The 20,896-nt window shown below is 47.3% G+C and overlaps 1 protein-coding gene across 3 annotated transcripts in view; it reads left to right on the top strand.

Annotated features, from left to right (window-relative positions):
- LOC108935244 (choline transporter-like protein 5-A) overlaps positions 1-20,667 on the top strand; it is a 98,347-nt gene extending 77,680 nt beyond the window's left edge. For 2 of the 3 annotated variants that reach the window (XM_018753701.2, XM_018753699.2), the window contains exons 7-22: positions 1,431-1,491; positions 2,654-2,777; positions 7,803-7,886; positions 8,161-8,273; positions 8,627-8,758; positions 12,072-12,171; positions 12,664-12,756; positions 13,607-13,694; positions 14,142-14,404; positions 14,786-14,880; positions 15,370-15,473; positions 16,754-16,827; positions 16,916-16,986; positions 17,111-17,199; positions 17,543-17,627; positions 18,000-19,997. In XM_018753701.2, coding sequence (XP_018609217.1) covers positions 1,431-1,491; positions 2,654-2,777; positions 7,803-7,886; positions 8,161-8,273; positions 8,627-8,758; positions 12,072-12,171; positions 12,664-12,756; positions 13,607-13,694; positions 14,142-14,404; positions 14,786-14,880; positions 15,370-15,473; positions 16,754-16,827; positions 16,916-16,986; positions 17,111-17,199; positions 17,543-17,627; positions 18,000-18,112 — 1,689 coding nt within the window. In that variant the 3' untranslated portion in view covers positions 18,113-19,997. Of the gene's footprint in view, positions 1-1,430; positions 1,492-2,653; positions 2,778-7,802; positions 7,887-8,160; positions 8,274-8,626; positions 8,759-12,071; positions 12,172-12,663; positions 12,757-13,606; positions 13,695-14,141; positions 14,405-14,785; positions 14,881-15,369; positions 15,474-16,753; positions 16,828-16,915; positions 16,987-17,110; positions 17,200-17,542; positions 17,628-17,999; positions 19,998-20,021 lie in introns of those variants that run through there. The other variant, XM_018753702.2, reaches the window with a different exon arrangement.
- The last annotated feature ends 229 nt before the right edge of the window (positions 20,668-20,896 follow it).

Genomic DNA, 20,896 nt, shown 5'->3' on the forward strand with positions numbered 1-20,896 from the left:
CAGAGCCTCTTTAGCCCAGATTTGTCAGTAGCTGTTGCCGGAGAAAGTTTCCAGGATGAAAATCCATTAAAGGCCATTCTTTTTCAGCATGCTTCCAGGTTTTAAAAAACCTTTTATGCTTTTTATCTGAGGCAAATTGGCCCCCTTTGCCTCATAATTTCAGCTGGTGAAATCATTGAGCTGCCAGTTGGAGGCTTTCTGAGAGGCAACGGCGACAACGAGCCTCCCGCCTCAAACGTTTCACTCGTTGCCTCGAACTCCACGGCAACAGGTGCGGCCCAAATGACAGCCTGTGGATTGTTCGCCTTGGCGAGGTCCCCTTGAGTGGCTGCCCTCTAGCGTAGAGGCTCATGGGGCCCTTTGTACCACTCAGCTTCCACTCCCTTCTATGAGTTTCTATTGTTTATTCGCTGTTCTTCCAGCCTGATCGTGCGGTACCCTTGCGCAAAGCACACACAGCTCCGGGAGAGGGCGATTTCAGTCTCTCGAGTTTTTCTTTTAGCAGCCGATTTACCCTGGCATGTGGTAAAAATGTCAAAAACTCGGTAACAGGGAGTAGAACCCGGCACGTCCCGCAGCCCGGAAAGACCTTGTAAGGTGGGTGAAGGTCCGCAGTAGGTGACGCAGCAATGAGCCGTGTCGTCAGCCGTGGCGTCATCGGGCGCAGAGACGCGTGGGCGGTGTCGACGAGGCAGCGGGACTGAATTAGCGTGGGCCCAGTACATGCGTGCGTGCGTGTGCGTGCGTGTGCGCGCACCAACGCAGAGCCCAGTATAGCGTAGGCCTACACCGATGAGGCCCAAGAGCCGGGAGATTGGCCAGCTTCGCTCCTATTCATATAAACCAGCAGCGAAGGAGAGGGGGAGCAGTTCCGGCGCTGCGTCCCTGCTCCCAGCATCCTTTGGGGCATCCTGGGAAACTGCCACTGACTCATACCAAGCGGCATCCCTTTCTTCGAGCAGCCTGTCATCAATTGTGTTTCTGTGGTCCGCTATAGTACCGAGATTCCGGAGCTGTCCTAACCGCCGAGTGTTATACTGGGGGGGCGGCAGCGGAAATATCCACGGAGCTTAGCGTGCAGCGCGGCCCTGTTTACCGGCAGCTGCTCACGGGCCACTGGCGCAAGGAAGGGTGGTTACATGGGTGGTCCGTTGTCACACGTTACCAGACCTGGGCAGAGGTCCCGGTCTGACCGGGGTGGCGGAAGAGCGATCCAACCCACGGAGCTGCAGTGCTGACGCCGGGTACAATTCCATCCCTTCGCTCACCAGGGAGCTGTCGTCACTTGCTCCTCCGAGATAATGGCACGGTCCAAGGAGAGCCGCTTCGGCGGCAGTTATTTAATGGGGCGTGGCTAACGGGTGCTGTCATTTTCAAAGCCATCTCAGAAGGGCCTCTTTTAATCACACCGCCGCTCTGTTTCATTGCAGGCGGTTTCACAGGTCCTGCGAGATGAGGACTGTCCCTCAATGATAGTGCCAAGCAGGCCCTGTAAGTAAATGAAAATGACTGTTTTTTGTGTGTGTGTGTGTGTGTGTGTGTGTGTGTGTCTGTGTGCGTGTGTGTGTGTGTCACAGGCTGAACATATATTCAGCTGTGTCTTTCTGCACATACCTGGTTTTGTGTGTTTGTGGTTCTGTATCTTGTGTTGCCAATGTATGACTGTTTTTACATCTGTGTTTGTGTCTATTGAAGATAATACAGTAATGAAAATAAAAATAGTTTATCAGTTCAGCTTAACCTCATCCTTTACAGCCTGCGTTCCCCCCCACTGAGGACAGTTGGTCCATGCTGTACTGTAATTTCATTATCTTGGTGTACCATGTACCATGTCTGGTTGCTTTTCTGTGCGTTGCCTTGGATAACAGTGTCTGCTAAACCAAAAATGAAAATTTAAAAAGCAAATATGTCGAATAAAGCCTTAGTACTGTAATGAGATGTATTTTAACTGGTGCGACCTTTATGTGTTGACAGCCCTCTCATTTACTCTTAATTTACATTCAGAAACAATCAATCAATCAATCAATCAATCAATCAAAGGTTTATTTGTCAAATGCACAACAATACAGCATACACACGTGGTTGCTGGCAATGAAACGTCTTTTTTCCGGAAGCTGGTGGGGGGTACAAAAAGTTACAACATACTGTACACTAAGATTACAAATAAGCTAAAAACATATGCAAAAAGCAGCACACAATAGGAACTGGGTAACACTAATAACTGTTAAGTGAAACTATTTAACAAAAACCAGATGAGTTGCTGAATGCGGATGCTGGAAACCAAGGTTAAAATGCAAGATCTTGACATGTAGGAGGAGCCCAAATGTCCATGCTTTAAGTTTCACTGTGGTTTAATTGAAGAAATATATGGGTCCAAAGGGCTGCTTTCTGCAAGAACGCCGAGAAACCCTGGGGAGTTGAGGTGCCCTCCAGCAGTAAACCGTTTACCACACATTCAAGGAGACCAGGGTTACCGACATGGGCTTCCCAGCTCTGACAGGGTCTCGCGGAGCAGTCGCGCCGAGACAGGACGGGCGTGGAACGCGATAACAGATGGCACTCTCAGAGCCGTCACCGTCGCTCTCGCCCCCCTTGACCGAGGAAGAGGCTGGACTAACCTGTTCCCTCGCTCCTGTCCCCTCACCCCTGGCAGTCCTTCAGCGGTGCTTCCCCGACTTCATCACCAGGAACGGGACGCTGACCGTCGCCAACAGAACTGCCTTCAAAGACGTGCTGGGCGAAACGAGGAGCGTCACCGAGCTCAGAGACGCCGCCAAGTAAGTCCACGCGCACCGCACACACCGCGCACACCCCACCGCACCGCCTAGGCGCTGTTATCGAGCAAAGCGGCACCTTCATCCTGGAGAGCTACTACACGGCCACAAATACAGCGGGATGGGAGTACTACTGAACTGCAAAAAAAGAGCACAAACGACCGAGCGCGCGCTTGATTATGACTGCAAGGTTCCGGGAAAGTTTCCCTCCGAACGAGTCTCGCTGTTCCCTCCCCACGCGCTCTCGGTTGCTTCCTTCCATTTCCGTTCCCTCTGTAATTAATACAACTGCCGCATCGGTTCTTTGATAGAGGAAGCGGCCCTCGTCTGGAGAGCGCAGCGCAGACACCCCGTTCTGTTTCACAAACACGGAATTATCAAGGGCAAATAGAGGAAGTGCAGCTGCAGTCTGCGGCTGCTGAACCATTTGAACTCCTACCTGAAAGACCTACGGCGAGAGGCTGTCAGCTTGCGAGTGCTGACTCAGAGCTTCTTTTCAGAGTCTGAGCCCATAGATAAATCACACCCGAGCATTGTTACCAAAAAAAAGTGCACAAACAACACCTAGTTTTTCATCCAAAAGTTCCCCGCTCGGGCTGACGGGGGGCCGTGCGGATGAAAGGCCGCCCCGGGCACCCATGTGTCCCCCTCTCTCGGCGCTCTATCCTGCCCTTTCAGCTCTGGCTCTGGTGGAAACGCTGCCTTCCGGTGACCGAGGCGTCACGGGCCACTTCGGCCTCCCCCTGCTGCTTATTTGCGTGAAGATCCATATTCCCCACCTGCCCTGCCACAATTCCAGGACTGCTTTTCCTGCTCGCTGCCTTTTTGTCTTCGGATGAAAGGGCCGCATTTTAAAACGCTCGTGCGCGTGCCTCATCCCCCGGGATGTCCTGACGGTGCGGAAAACTGTCGACCAAGGCTCGTCCTTCCGTGTTTATCAAAGAATATCAGTCTAGCTCTGGTTTCATCCGTCCGGGTGCATTTTCCCACCCGTTTTACTTCACTCCGGGTTAGCGGTGCGCTTGGCTCCTGGTACCTGAAAAGACTTGCATTACTCCATCAGCAGTCCCACCTCTACAGCAGAACACACGACGTGTGTGTCCTTGAAAGGACCCTTGACTCATCTCCGCGTCGGCACACATAGACCTTCCCGCCCTCCCGCCTGACTCCTAATGTTCTCAGTGCGGCCCAGCGACATCATGGTGTTGCTATGGCCTACCAGCATCATTAGGAGAACGGTTTGGAGTAGATCAAAGAGCGCTTGGGGGCCGCTGGAGAGACAACGTCGCTGCACTCGTTTCCACTGTGCTCCCAAGAACATCTTACAAGACGGTTGGCAGCCAAGAAGCGGAGCTTTGATGGAGATTTAGGCCCGGTCTCTGAAGCCTGATTCATTTTTTATGGCGCTCCATTGGAGCTGTTGGAGTATTTTGTGAAGAGCAGTCTTAACAAGCGCATAGTAGGTAATAAGTGAGAAGCGAAACTGCTGAGATGATTTGAACAGCGCAGGCGTATGCACGTGTGGTCGAACGTGCCGTGCTAGGGCGGGAGCGACAGAGGAAAATCCTTGAGGACTTCATTGTTTTTGTTTCGCGGCTTGCGTGTTTTGCCTCTTGAGTGAAATCCATCAATATTCTTTTGTTGCAAACAGCCGAGCATTAACGTCTAATCCTCATTATGGAGCCCTGGGAAAGGGGGGCTGCACTTTCCATTCAGAGCAGTTCAATTATCACGATGAGCTGAAAACTTCAATATCCCTCCATATATAACCAGAACCTTTCACTGTGCCTCCACTTTGACCATAGCAACATCTTTATGCTGCTATATGTTTCCACCCAAGGTGTCAGGGTGCGGTGGTGCTGCAGGTTCAGCCGGTGCCCTTTGTGTGGTGGGTCTGGGGTTCGAGCCCATATCCTGGGTGTGTCCCTTCGGCCTTACGTCCTATGTTGCCAGGTTAGGCTCGGGACAAGTGGTTGTGGGCAATGGATGGATGTTTCAAGCCGTTAGCTCCATCTGACAAATGTGAAATACCATCGGAAAGTCAGAGATGAGCTCAAGTTCTGATGAAGTTTTATGCAGCTACTCGTGTGATGTACATTGGTTCATATGGTGGTAGGAAACAAACTAACTGGACTTAAGAATCACACGTCTGCATCTAAGTCTCCCTTCCTGCTACTGTAACGCACACATTATATTTTCCATGAGGTGTACGTCGCTTTGGAGAAAAGCATCTGCTAAATGAATAAATATAAATGTAAATGTAAATTCAGAACACCTGGTAGTGCAGTGGTTAGAGCTGCAGCTTTTGAACCCAAAGGTCACATATGTGAATCTCAACTCCAGCTGTAATACCCTTGAGTAAGGTACTTACCCTAAATTGCTCCAGTAAAATTACCCAGCTGTATAAATGAATAAATAACTGTAAGTACCTTACCATCCCAGGTGTACTCTGCCTCATCCTGTGCCTCTAGGGTGAGCTCTGGACCATCACAAACTTGTACTGGATAAGCAGATGTTGGTGGATGGATGGATGGATGGATGGAGATTGAAGGTCCCTTCACCACCCCATATATGTTTACTGTTAAGAAATCCAGAACTGCAATCATTAAAAGTGCAAACACAAAATCCATTTCATTCACCGTGGATTCCACATGCTGAAATTTCCAGTCTAGTATGGTTTGTAGTCCTTTGTTTTTTCATAGAAAATGTGAAAACTGCGTAGCTTTCGACCTTTGATGAAATGTAACCGGCCGCGTTCTCTTCTCTTGTAGCCGAGTCACAGCGACACAACAAGGAGCCGAAAGGTGTCAATTACTCTTGTCTTATCGATCTATTACGTTTCCCTTCCCCCCAAAACTAGGTGCGAGCTTTCTGCAAACTAACCTTCCTCTAGATCCTGCCTTTACCAAAAGCGGAAGCAGGGCATCACGGGACGTGAGTCGCGGCTTCTCGGCACAAGGCAGCATCCTCAGAAGTTCCCGTGGCCGCTAGACTATCCCGAGCAAATATTTATTAAACGCCGTTCGTCGCGTGCAACATATAAATATTAAAATGAGCTTCCGCTGCTGTTTCAGAAGTCCTGCCGCGCCGCGTTTGTAAGCCGCGGCGTGCGGAGAGATTTTTGTCGTGGGTTGCCACCTGAAAGACGAGCGTGAGCCGGGCGTTGAGCTAAATGCGTGGAGATGTACGAGAGGCGCCTGGCAAGGAGCCAGCCTGTCGGCCCACCCGCACGAACCCCGTCGCAAACGCCGCTTCAATAACCGCGTCGCTCCGGTGATTATAGCGCTACTGGATTTTACATATATTTCCTTTCTCAATAGAACCACCTCCTCCTCAACATTGGCTGGTTATAGCCTTTCACAACAATTTGCAAATATCCCTTTAACGATACTATTCATAAACCCCACGGGACTTACATGGTTATTTATGGCTGTCTGGTGGGAAATCGGTTTACAGCAAAACCAAGTGCCGCACGGGTACCAGCATCAGAAACGGTCCCGGCTGCTCTATACCGCAATTTCCAGCATGTAGCTCTATGCAGTTCATATCATATTCGGTAACGTTGTGTCTCTGGAAATGGATATTGCCCATCCAGAGGGGTCAAAACCGTGCGTGGGGGTTCTTGAAAAACCCTGGCATCCTCCTCGGACGTTTTAGATGGAAATGGGAGCAGTTACTGCCTCTCAGAAGGGTGGAAGCCGCGTGTCTCTCCGCCGGCCCAGCCAGCTCTTAACACGCTGCGAGAGTGCAAGCCGTGAGGGATTTGGGCTTCAGACGCTGTTTTTTCCGCCCCTCTCCCCAAGTGTAATTTCCGTCTTCTCTGGGAGGCGGAGGGCGGGGAGGAGGTTCTTCTAGCCGTGACATTTTTTTTCTTTTTTTGCAACTGACAAAGTGTAATTTTATCAGTCAACAGGAGGGTGAGCTGTATTTATATTTTCAAACAAATGGCTAATGGCCCCACAAGAACCAGCACTTTGCGTTTTTATGAAACATGCTGGCAGGAAGATTATTGTGCTATCTTTGGAGCGGCGCTGCCGCGGTGGAGAATTGAACGGAGAAATGAAAATCTGTCCTTCTAATTGCCGTTCGGCTCCTCCATTAGCGCGCCCATTGTTCTGGGGAGAGCGGAACGACGCGTTGGAACGCAGCCGAGCGACGCGGCCGCTGGGGAATAGGATCAGAGAAGGCTGTTTCCAGAAAGACTCCAACCTCGCAAACTGCCCTTGTGTGTAGAGTGTAAATGAGGCCTGGAAATGTAGCCAAAACCTTGTAATATAAAATAGATCCTGCACACACACACACACGCAAAGGACATGAATTAGGAAGCCCAGCATCAGGACCACCTGAACCCAGCCTTCTGTCCCTCCGTGGCACCCTGGCGAATGGCGTCCCTGGGTTCGAGTCTCTGCCGTGTCAGGCTAAGCCATCTGCGGCGAGGAGGCCGAGGGAGCACAAATTGGCTGGCGTTCCCTCGGGAGGGTGACACGGCTCGAAGCGGCACCCAGGGCGTCCGGGCGCGTACCGTGCTGTGGGCGGAAGCGAGAGAGCAGCGCTCTCCTCCTTGCGCTTTACACCCTCGGACGAAGCCTGTGGACGCAGGCCGCTCCCGCCACGCGCATCGAGGAGGCGTGTGCCTGCGCTTGTCGCTCCTGGGTAGGCGTGGGTGTCAGCCTTCGACGGGGGCGACTCGAGGACTGGGCAATTTGGCTTTGAGTGAAACGTGAGGAAAAGTGGTAATAACGCACGACGGGAGCAATCGATGGTGTGCGTGCAGAATGGATCCGTGGAACACGACTCCCCCCCCCCCACCTCCCCGACGCGACAGCACTAATCTCAAAGCGCTAGTGACTGACGCAGTTCATTACCAGGGTCAGGGATGCTTTGTCCTCAGCCAGTGCGTTTTAACAACCCCCCTAATAAACCGCTGTGTTCCGCAGTTAGCGATTTGTGTAGAAATGGCCCTTTTCAGTCATGCGCCAGTGTGTGTGTGTGTGTGTGTGTCAGCTGTTCCCTCCACCCCCCCTACAGTGGCATCACCAGCCTGCTGGATGCCAAGGAGGTGGGCATGAAGATCTTTGAGGACTACGCCAGCTCCTGGTACTGGATCCTGATGTAAGTGCTCACACCGTTCCCCCAGGACTGCCCTCAGGGTTTGTGGGATGCCGAGAGCCTCCTTCAGCCGCTTTATGCTTTACGATCGCGTCCCTTTTTGTGTCTGCTTTTTGGTTCTCTTCATTCTCTTTTTTGCACTTATGCCATTTTAAAGTTTGTTAATGAGCGGGCGAAACACGGTGTTGCAGAAAGTGTGCTTAACGCCGCCGTCGGCACGCCGACAACCGTACGGACCACCGCGCCGCGGAGTAACGCAGAATTACCGTGTCCACAGAGGTCTGCTGGTGGCCATGGTGGTCAGTTTGATCTTCATCCTGCTGCTGCGTTTCACCGCCGGCTTCCTGCTCTGGTTCATTATCTTCGCGGTCATTGCCTTGGTGGCCTATGGTCAGTATGCGTGAGGGCGGATCTCAGTGTTCACGTAAAACAGAGGAGGTTGAGATCCGAACGTCAGTGCGTGTAAGGGATAATGTGATGTCGATTGCTGGTGTGTGTGTGTGTGTGTGTGTGTGTGTGTGTGTGTGTGTGTGTGTGTGTGTGTGTGTGTGCGAGAGTGTGTGCGAGAGTGTGTCTGCACCTTTGGCAGTTAGCTTTATGAGATCCGTCACCCTGCCGCAGTGTGACGCTGTTTGGCCCTAATAACTACATTAGAGGCTCTTTGCACTTGTGCATGACATATTGAGCTAAATGGATAACAGGTGTGTGTGCTGCTCGCCTCACCCGTGCCTCACCTCGCGCAGGAATCTGGCACTGTTACGAGGAGTTCGTCGCCCTGAAGGAGAAGCCCAGTGCCGACGTGACCATCTCCGACATCGGCTTCCAGACGGACTTCCACGTTTACCTGCAGCTCAGTCAGACTTGGCTCGTCTTCAGTGAGTGTCATACGTCGGCCCTTGGCACGATCGCCTCGGCGCACCTTGGAATGCATTAAGGCGCAAACAAACTTATTATTACGATTTATTTGTTGCTTATTATACATGTGGCTATGCAGTTTTTTGTTCAGTTTCTGTTAATCTGAATTTCTGCCTTTGCTAATACCATGTCGGCTACCAGAAAGAGCACGGAGGGGACGAGTCATATACTGGTTAACGCTTGTACGTTTGGAGCCGAGGGTTGCAGGTTTGAATCCCGCCTCCTGCTCTAATGCAGTCTTCTTACTCAGATGTATAAATGAGTAAATCACTGTGGAGAAAGCGTCATAAAACATGTAAATTAAGGCAAAGCAGGAAAACACGAAACACAGCACTGTGTTACGGGGTGGCACGGTGGAATAGCGAGTAGCGCTGCTGTCTCACAGTGCCTGGGTGGTGCATGAGGACATGGGTTCGATCCCTGCTCTGTCTGTGGGGAGTTTGCATGTTCTCCCCATCTCTGTGGTGGGTGCTCTGGTTTCCTCCCACACTCCAAAGACATGCTGTTCAGGTTCACCCATAGTGTGTGTGTGTTCCACTGATGTATGGATGAGTGACCCAGTGTAAGTAGTGTATCTAGCAGTGTAAGTCACCACAGTGAATAAGGTGTGTGGGCTGGTAACACTTCACAGAGTTCACTGGAAGTTGCTTTGGAGAAAAGTGTCTGCTAAATAAATAAATGTCATAGAAGAGGTATGTAGACATGTCAGAATATCAAGATTATATATGTTCTACACACCAAAATATTGTGGCACGCAGCACCGTGGGTTTGGATGGGGCAAAGAAGGACGCGGAGGCAGCATTCATAACGAACGATTTATTCGAACACCAGCACCAGGGAAATAATGCTCTCGGTCCGACGACCCCTTTTTCTCCAGGACCTGCACTTACTTACTTACAGCCAGCCAGCCAGCCAGCCAGCCAGCCAGCCAGCCAGCCAGCCAGCCAGCCAGCCAGCCAGCCAGCCAGCCAGCCAGCCAGCCAGCCAGCCAGCCAGCCAGCCAGCCAGCCAGCCAGCCAGCCAGCCAGCCAGCCAGCCAGCCAGCCAGCCAGCCAGCCTTAGTACTCCTAGACTCTTCTGTATACAGTGGCAGACACAGTCAACCCACCATTTCCCCCCGAAGTAGCCCCAGCGGTTATGGACATTTACAGATTTCCCATAATGCAACTTTTTACATTTAAACACACACTCCCTCCTAAAACAGTAACGCGGGGTCGTTACAATATAAATATATGACAACAACTGTTTATCGGTGCGTAAGGACTCACACATGACATGAATGTAGCAGGTTTAGGTTCTGCAGGTGGACTGTTGACCAAAATACTGACATTTATTTGTTTAGCTGATGCTTTTCTCCAAAGCCACTTATTATGTTAAGGTATTTCAGCGAAGCGGTAAACTAACGTGTAAATATTGAATCCTCGTCGACTTCAGCCCTTATAGCATCGGGCTCACAGTGATCGTTGCGGTCAAGCGGCCGAAATCCCTGGGCAGACAAATTCTTACTTTCCCTTTTGACGGACACCTGCTCGGCGCGCGGGGCCCCATTTGCCAGTTAGCGGCTCTGAATGTGTCTGCCAAGCAACACGTAAATCTCTCTGCAATTCTTGATGCATTGTCCAGATAGGCCCCGCATTAGGCACCGATTGTCCGAGCCGCAAGCGCACAGCAAGCCTTTTGGGCAGCTCTTTTGTGACATCCAACACCATTTAAAGCCCAGACACAAGGGGATGACCCGCAGGCAACTGATGAGACAAACAAAATCAAGCGAAACAAATAAGCTGAAACATCGCAGAGACTATCGAGGGATTGAGTGTATTTGGGCGGGTGTGTGTGTGTGTGTGTGTGTGTGTGTGTGTGTGTGTGTGATTGGTGTCACATCCATGGTACACACTATGCTTCTAGGGTAGGCTCTTGACCACCCTAACTGCACACTGGACTATTGGATGGATGCATGAATGAATGATGTGTGGGATATGACTGCATATTTATTGCTGTAAACATTTGTTACTGAACTTCGGTGGTGTTGTTCGGTGGTGTGATGACATCTTTTCTGAATTAGCCCATGAAAGGAGGCTTGTTTCAACATGTTTATTTGTGCGGCTGTGTCAAGATGCCGGATCCAGTCAGCTGCTGTTGATTGTTTATTTGTCCTGTTTGAAAATTATGGATTTTGATAAGGCAGCAGAGGTTACTGCCAATGTCAAGACAAACCAAGAGAGACGGAATTGAACGAGAGACCAGAGCGTAATGTCTGACAAACGTTTGTGATGATTCCTGTCCAAACATGGGTGAACTGGAGGACATTCCCACACTGAAAGCATCTTATTATCAGTATGACTTGTAAGAGATTTCTTTCTGTAAGAGTGTTGGTACATGTAAATTTTTTATGACGTTATAGAATTCATAACCATCTCAGTGCGACTGAGTCACTGACTGCAATAAACCAAACGTGTGATTTTTTTTTTTTTTAAGGACTAAATGCTAGACAGCAACAATTTATGTAAAAACATTTGCATGACTATTTTATGGCACACACAATCATTTATTATAATTGCATTCATAACGGTCTGAACTGCAAACATCAGTAATGTGTCAGGACACAAAATGCCTCATAAAAGCATGGTCTGGCTGTGCCATTTTTTTCTGGGTTTTTATGAGTAACTCGACACGTCATTGAAAAACAAGAGCTGGAAGTGCTCACACAGTCACTTATACTGTCATTATATTATTAATACAGTGTATCTTTGCAGTTTGATCCCCGCTCAGTCTGTGTGGAGTTTGCATGTTCTCCCCTTGTTTGCGTGGGTTTCTTCTGAGTGCTCTGGTTTCCTTCCACAGTCCAAAGACATGCTGTTCAGGTGAATTGGTGACTCTAAATTGTGTGTGTATGTGTGTGTGTGGCTACCTGCGATGGACTGGTGTCCTGTCCAGGATCTAAGCCCCTCAGCCTTGCACATAATGCTTCCGGGATAGGCTCCAGATCACCATGACCCTGCTCAGGACAAGTGGTTAGTGAAAACGGATGGATGGATGTATCCTGGCACTGTGATTTCCATAAGACTCACTCAAATAAGGTGTTATGAATTATTGTCCCAGTTATGTTTCCACGATACCGCCTTTTCTGTAGGGTCACAGAGCTGAGTTTGACTGATTTCATGTTCAGAGAGATCCTCTCCGTCCCAAAGCTGCACACCAGTTGCAGATGCCGTGTTCTCGGTTGTTGGGCCAGGTGGGCTGCCTTTGGTCTCACATTCCTTTTCAAAATTGCAGTGATCTCCCTGTCTGTCACCGAAGCTGTCATCATACTGATGCTGATATTCCTGAGGAACAGGGTCCGCATTGCCATCGCGCTCCTCAAGGAGGGTAGCAAGTAAGTCGTTTGGTGAAGCCAGTTCTCTGTAGCGTCCATCAAGGATGTCTGGATGACATTATTTGTAGAGAGATGAACCGCAGTCCAGGGGTCATTTTAATGTGACACCACACGCTGAAACTGCTGAAGTTAAGCCGAAAAATAGTAAACCTCGACCTAGTATATTGTCTATGGCAACAGCTAATTTTACAGTTTTTTAACTTCTATTTCAATTATCTCAAAATAACCCACAGCTTATTATTGTCAGTTGCTGAATTTTTAAGTAAAACAATGTGAGAATGATAAATTGATGAGCAGAGAAAATTATTTTTATTGTGTATTGTGGATTATTGTGTATTAGAATTATTAAATATCCACCATTGTGAGGTTACGGGAGGATTATGTATGATTATTTTGTGCTTCTGAGAGGTTTGTGTGTGGAAGCCTGACCCAAAAGAGTGTCTCTCTATAAATATCTTATAACTCTACATCTGCGTCTGCATCCTTGACCAGGGCCATCGGCTACATCATGTCTACTCTCTTCTACCCCATCGTCACCTTCTTGCTCCTGGCCGTCTCTATTTCCTACTGGGCCGTCACCGCTGTGTATCCTTTCAGCGCAGCCTGTCACATTCCCGGTGGAGCCGTCTTTCAGCAGAGCCTGACTTAGCAGAGCTTTCTACTTTATACTTCTCAGTCAGTTTTTAAGTGGAGATATTCCAGCAGTCTTCATATCTAAAGCTTCGTATAGGTTACTGACCGTTCCTAATGTTTTCACGTGCTTTTAATGTCTTCCCCATGTTTTGAAATATTAATAACCCACCCAACATGGTGTATGTGCTAAATGTTATGGAGTTTGTTATGGCGTTTGGCTGCCGATCTCCTTCCGGTGGCACACGCTGTAGCCAGATTGGATTCTGGACTTAATATCTCCGGCCAGAAAGCCTGGCGGGAACTGGCAGCCCTTCTGTTCACTTAGTCCTTGACCACATTTGGGAACAAAGGATTAATCAGATGAATAATAACAGCAAAGCCAAGGGAACCATCTCTTGGCTTTGGGGAAAAAGTGGAGTGTGGGTTGTTTGACAGAAATACTGAAATATTGAGATCTTCGCACTATTCATATAATTGGTGCCATTGCAATTCCCAGGTGCGACCAGCAGATGGTGGTGTTTCCACATTTATGACTAAGCACTGAGCAACAAAGGGATAAGAGGTTGCTGGTCCTTCCACGCATTGTTTACTGCCATGAACTGATATTTATTTACAGTAGGGTGTTAACCTATATTAATCATGGCCCATACGGTGTTGTCCCATGATGAGAAGAAACAACACTATCATGAGCATCTTTGGTGCAGTGTTGCTAAGTATCTCATTTGAAAAGCAGTATGAGAGTATTGTTGTGCTTTACGGACAAACCTTCCTGATCAGTATCCTTAATCACAATAAATCACAGCTTCTTAGCATCCTCTGGAGATGCCATCTACAAAGTGATGCCTTCACAGCCAAACTGCATGTACGCCAATCTGACCTGCAACCCAGAGGTACACTGCTCCTGCACTTTCTGCCCGTCGATAAGACGCCCGCTATGATGTCAAGGGAAGCAAAGACAGCTGGGCTTCTCTTGTGTTTTGATTGTCATACTGGATTTTAAGAAAAAATATTACAAGGGCGAAAACATGTCTTTGTAAATCACAAAATCCAAACATATCATTCAGCAAAGTGACATTATTGTACTGACTAATACATTTAGGCAGAGAACTTGACCCTTGTCCAAATGAGACATAAAAATGTATCATTTTTGGATACATTCAACTGTAATTTTATAGGATATGCTGTACTCTGGGTTATTCGAAACTGTTGAGTATATTGGGAAAGTTGCAGTTAAATTCTTGTACATAAATAATGCTATTTTAAAACTGTTACTGAAGTCTTGTGTTGGACACAAACTGAAGTGGTGGGGCGGGTTCCTCTACTGATGTTTCTTGCAGACATTCAACAAGAGCAATATCACAAAGGTGTGTCCGGGCTCCCAGTGTATGTTCGCCTTCTACGGGGGAGAGAGTCCGTACCATCGCTACATCTTCATCCTGCAGCTGTGCAACCTGCTCGTCTTCCTATGGCTGGTGAACTTCACCATCGCCCTGGGACAGTGCACACTGGCCGGGGCCTTTGCTTCCTACTACTGGGCTCTCAAGAAGCCCGCGGACATCCCACCCTGCCCCCTGTTCTCCTCTTTCAGCAGGGCCATACGGTACAGACCCCCCAGCTTGGAATCACCTTACCTTGGGGAGCACGTGCCATTTTCACAGCACAGTGCGGAGTAAAAGACATATAATATTAATGTGATTCACTGATTCGTTTCTGGTTCAACCATTATTCGCTTTTTCACTGACCACTCACCGTTTAAGTTAAAGTATGTTTAAGTTACATTTTTCAAGGAGAAATAATCAAATTAAAAGAAAGCCACTATTTTGGGCTCCATGTTGAAATAAACTGTTACTCTACTGCCCTCTGCTGGTTGCTAAGAGGAAGTGCATAATTTAGTTCCCAGTGAAATAATGTTCATATGACCTCTAGGTAACACAGTGTGTGTGCCTGTGTGTGCCTGTATGTGCCTGTGTGCGCGATCTAGGTATCATACAGGCTCCCTGGCGTTCGGCTCCTTGATCCTCGCCGTCGTTCAGCTCATCCGAATCGTTCTCGAGTACTTGGACCATAAGCTGAAAGGTACATCTCCAGTCCAAGCGAAACCCACACCAACTGGGTTGTCACACTGGGCCAGCTGGAGCCTGCAGTGGCCACGTCTTGCATTAAACATTCACACCACACTTCCGAGTCCAAGTTGAGAAGACAGAATGTGCTGGAATGATCCAGAATATGTGCTCTCGCATCATGTGAACCATGCCTGCTTGAAAATCAGCACATAAATCGTGCTTTTTGATACGATACTTCAGTTCATTTGCAGTTCCATTTTCCTTTATTTTTAATTCTTGTAGACTGTTTTATATTGTTCGGTAACATGGCAGTAATTAAATACGTAGAAAAATAATAATACATTGGTATTAGTAATTCTCGGGAAGCAAGCCTAAGTATGGACAATAATAGAAGAATCAAAGGACGAGGCCATGTAGGCAGGGAACGTGGGTGTTGATTCCTGGCACAGTGTGTCTCTGTCGTACCATCTGACCGCTGACCGGACTGTTGACCACTTTGCAGGCGCTCAGAACACATTTGCACGCTTCCTGCTCTGCTGCCTCAAGTGCTGTTTCTGGTGCCTGGAGCGTGTCATCAAGTTCATGAACAGGAACGCCTACATCATGGTGAGTGAGTGAGTGAGTGTGTGAGTGTGTGTGTGGGGGGGGGTCACTGCCAATTTCACCTCTTCTGCTCAAGGGATTGAACTGAACTGAGAAGGTGGTCTGGGGTGGATGGGGGGAGGAGGGTGGACTAAAGCCCCATAATAGACAACTTATCCTTTACGGACCATTTATTTTGTTTAGGTAATACAACTTCACAGCTGTCTTAAGAATAAATAAATGTCAGCGTACTGGCTCATCATCTGACAAACACAACCGGGACCATAAACCTGTTTGTAATTTGTTTTATTTGCAACTCCAAGGTCACTGGTATCCCCTAAGTCACAATAAAACTGAAAACTCATTTGTGGGTTACTTTCTATAAAATCCTTGGGTATAGCTGTAACAAAAATACTTTAATATTTCAAACTGTCATTTATGTTAAAATGAACTTTAAATGACATAATAAAAATAAATTAAGGTCCTACCGAGAGTCAGTTATCGACCATTCATCACAGAAACACATGCAACTTTCATTATCTTATTGCTCAAAACTGTAGGAACAAGTTACATTTATTCATTTAGCTGATGCTTTTCCCCACAGCAAGTTACAACGTTAAGCTACTTTACAATTATTTACCCATTCGCACTGCTGGGTAATTTTACTGGGGCAATTTAGGGTAAATACTGTGCTCAAGGGTACTACAGTTAGAGATGGAATTCAAACCTGCAGTCTTTGAGTCCAAGGGCAGCAGTTCTAACATTATACCACCACTTAGCTGAGTTAGGGTGGTCCCACACCTTGTTCTATTTGAGTGTTTTCTTACTGTCACCTCGCAGGGTAAACACCGCTCAAGTTCGCTTTCCTCCAGAGATAAATTTTAATGGATATGTAAAGAAACTGCATTAAAAACGATGTAGGAAATGTTTGTATCCGAAAAAAGTTGATCATTACCTGCACAAATGATCACATTTACTTATATTTATTCTCTAAAACAACTTACAATGTTAAGGTTACAATTATTACAAGCTTAGAATTATTTATCCATTTATACATCACGATTGGTGTTGATTGGCTTCGTAGGCCAGTGATCATACACTCATAGTTCTCTAACTGCCATTCTTCATTATGAGATGACATTCGTTTAGAGGTGAGAAAGGCATATTTGACAAATTCTGCATATATGTATCATTAAGAAGAAAAGGGCATGAATGTGTATGAGCAGGTCTGTGATTTCTGCTCCAAGTTCTTCTTCCAAGTAAACTCTCGTTTCCCAAGCTGTCCTTCCGATGCCTTTCTGCAGATCGCAATATATGGAAAAAACTTCTGCACATCAGCCAGGGAGGCCTTCTTCCTGCTCATGAGAAACGTGGTGAGGTAAGACCCTGCGCTGGTACTCGAGCGCGCACCCGCACCCACCCCCACCCGCCGGGCACCGTCTCACTGTCCTGCGTCACGTCGGCAGGGTGGCTGTGCTGGACAAGGTGACCGATTTCCTGCTCTTCTTGGGGAAGGTGCTCATTGCAGGAAGTGTAGGTGAGTCTTTGCCTTGACTTTACTCTGAGGACAGTGTACCTGCGGCCTCGGTGATCTGACATGGGTTCTACGCTAAAATTCTGCTGCTCGTCCATATTTACAACCAAAACTTTTTGTTCTACAGGTGCTCTTGCCTTTCTCTTCTTCACTCACAAGATACCAGTCATTCAAGAAGAGGTGCCATCACTGAATTACTACTGGGTGCCGCTGCTGGTAAGCAAATGAGAGAAGTGGGATACATGTAATATAGCATCCGAGCGCCTGCACAGTGTGGGAGGACATCAGGTGAGCTGGTGCCATAGTGTGTTACAGTCATCCATGGACCAGAGCAATGTAAGTAGTGTATCTAGTACTGTAAGTCCCCTTGGGTGGGAAAGGGCTCAGCTAAATACATCGTAGTATTCATTGTAAGTGGACTAGGAGAAAAGTGTCCACTGGAAAAGTGAATGTAAATGTGAAGATCAAGATGTTCCAAGTAGGATTTGTTCTCTCTGTGGATGCTGGGCGTCACCGCAGCCACCAGGTGGTGCTAAGGAGCTCCCCTCCCTTTTTGCAGACGGTGACTCTGGGCTCCTACCTGATTGCGCACGGCTTCTTCAGCGTGTATGCAATGTGCGTGGACACACTCTTCCTCTGTTTCTGTAAGTACACAGTTTCAACCTCTAAAGTCATGTCTCTGTGCGATGCATTACTAAGAAAGGTCGTGGCACTTAAGGCAAATCAGGCTGAGGGAAAAGCGCAATAACCACAGCTCCCAGCTCTGCTCCTCACAGTCAAACGGCAGCATCTGCTTTGTCCTAAAATCCTTTGCTTTGGTTGTGGAGCGATTCAGCTGCTTCTCTGTGCCATTTAACCAGCATGAGCTTTGTTTCCTGACCCCTGTGTCTCTGGGCTTCCAGGCCTGCTAACTGTCGTCTTCTTCTCTTTCTGAACCCTTTTCTGTTCTGTTCTTCCGAACCCCACCCCTAACCTCAACCCCTGCCCCTAACCTGTCCGCCGCCATCCCGCTCAAGGTGAAGACTTGGAGAGGAACGATGGGACACCTGGAAAGCCTTTCCTCATGTCCCCGGGCTTGCACAGAATCCTGGGAAAAGGCGATCAGAGTCCTAAAAAGTCCAAGGGCTAGCAGGCCCATGGAGAGCAGGAGTGGTCTAAGGCCGCTCAGAATAGCTTTATTTCTTTCTTCTCTTTAGCATGCTTTAAAGTAACTTGTGGCTGAACCCTGTCTATGCTGTTCATGGGCTGGGAATGTCGCTGAGTGCGAAGTAGTAAAGGCCCGGCTGAAATGGACCCTCTTACCACGGGACAACGAGAGGCTCTATTCATTTCTTACCTGACAGGTGTCAACGCTCGCCTTTGAGTACTAACAGCATCACGGGCAGGCGTCTTGCTTCTACTGTTTCCTGCAGCCTTGCCTTGAGACAGGTTCACAACAGCATGTCGCTGTATCTCAATGCAAGAACTCACCTGTTTGATACATACAGTCAGGGCGGCGGTGTTAGCGGATGCTAACAGTGGCACCTCCGACTACGGAAGCGGTCGAGGGCATCGTTTCCCCAAGCCAACCCTCTGCATTCTGCAGGCCGGCCTCAAGGCCCCCGGCTTTTTTTTGTCATCCTTGGGACTAAATAAAACAGATTATATTTAATCAACCTCCAGGCCACAACACATATGATCAGTGTAACCAATAACATAAGTACATATGACAGCCCCCGTGCACCAATTTGGGTTCTGAGGTTGTAGTTCCAGATGCGATTACAGTGCACGAGCGCTTAAGTACCATTCCAACATGGTCCCGCCCAGTCTGCTCTTTTTCTCTTCCATGAAGTTCATAGCATCAGTTCAGAATGTGACGCTTAAAACGTGTTTACATTTGTACTTTTCAGTGCTTCACATAAGGGCTTTACAGAGGATTATAAAACTGCAGCTTTTATGTTCATAACCTGCAACCATTAACAGTCCAGCACATGCAAATCCAGTGTTAGGTGTATGATGTTGCCCCCTGTACTGAACATCACCATGTTGGCCAGTTTTTGGGGCATGTGCTGGATGGATTTTTTTGACCACCTGTGCACATTCGGCCTGCAAAAACAACTTGGCATGATGACCCCCCCCTCATAAGCCATACCCTATGTGCAGGTTTAGTTGAAGGCTAAATCAATGCACCCCCACACTTACATCCATTTATTTTATTTAAACTCTGGGACATTTATAGAACACAAACTAGCATTATCTGGTCAGGCTATACTTGACATCTAATGAGAACTAGAGAATTCCAACTCTTCCTATACAGCAAAGGATAAGATCTGAATAGAGCCCATGAAGCTTCAGGAAATCAATTCTAAGATGGGGGGAAAAAAAAAAACAAAAAAAAACTGCAGTTTCTAGTTAATGTGCCTAGTGAACAACAAAAAAAAAAAAACATGCTTTTAATTAACACCGAACACCTTTTGAAATACCGTTTATAAAAGGATGTCAAAGCCATTTTTGGTATTTTTTTTACTGGGTGGTAGTCAAGTGCTACTTTTTTTATAACTACATACTTGTTTTTTGTAACCTTAGGGAAGGGGTATTTGTCTTTGTAATGGGGAATTTTTGTAAAAATGTGAGATCTTTTCTAAATAAATTATGGCTTAATTATGGTCCTGTGTTACAAATGATTGTGGTACAATTCATTTCTGCCCATGAATATCTGGAATTATTTCATACATGCCCTTTATATCTGAAAGTAAAAATGGACGCTGAACTTGGGAAGCTCATACCATGTGTTTTAAAACAAAGTACCTGAAATATCACTCCACTACAAACCCTACTCAAAGTACTTTTCTGTCAGAACCCTAGTGTACTGTAGTAGTTAACTTCAGTATTTTTGGTCACTTCATGAAAAATGTCTATATTTGGAATTTAACCATTAAAACAGATTCTCAGCCCAGATAAGTTTATAGTTTACTGTTCAATGGACTAATATATTGTCTGGACACCTCTATATTGGCCAATGATGAAATTAAAGCTCAGGCTTTCCTTCCAATTCTTAGTGCTTGACCTGGAGAACAACAACGGGTCAGCTGCCCGCCCATATCACATGAGTACCTCCCTGAGGAAGATCCTCAACAAGAGGAACAGAAAACGATGAGTGGCTGGTTCCACTAGGTGGAAGAGGAAGATTCCTAAACTCCTGGAAAAGGGCAGCAGCCATGATTAATTCAGAGGAAAAGGACTTGTGTGCAGACCAAAATCCAAGTCATCCAAATGCAGATGTCAGGATATGGCCACAATGTACAGGTTATTCGGGATGCATTTGTCCGCCTTTCCTTCACATCGAAAACTGCATTGTGCTCATGTTTAATGCATTTCTATGAATTACAGGGCTTTGTAAATTGAAATTCAGCCTTTGTGAAACAGCCTGAGAAATCTGCCTGTCAGTATACAGAACTATTTGCAGTGATTGCCAGCTTGGTTCTGGCTGCGTTTCCTCAAAGCATGTCCACCAGAGGGCGACCAAGAGCAGCTAAAGATTTTAGGTCAGCTTGCAAACCTACTCCAGTTAAGCTATGTAAACAAGTTAAATTCTGTAATTTCCCTTTTCAGTATTTAAGTGGCATTAAGCAGCAGTGGTATTTGCTAAATAACCTGTTTACTACAACTTGAATTATTCTTTAACTGCAATGTATTTGTACCAAAGCTTCACATTCCATTAAAACTTGAATGCTGTGTTGACAGTGGGGAAGTGGAAGCTAGCTTTTTTAATAAAAAAACCCATGCATCTACAAAAGCACTCCACACAACTCAGTATAATCAATTTAACACTAACCCAGGAACCCCTCTGCCAGGACTGGGCCAATGAACACATCCCATACAGACAAGGTACATAAATGCATCAAGCTTGTGGTGTCTATACAAGATGTCAACT

Source organism: Scleropages formosus, chromosome 3 (assembly GCF_900964775.1).
Source record: "Scleropages formosus chromosome 3, fSclFor1.1, whole genome shotgun sequence".
Taxonomy (NCBI): domain Eukaryota; kingdom Metazoa; phylum Chordata; class Actinopteri; order Osteoglossiformes; family Osteoglossidae; genus Scleropages; species Scleropages formosus.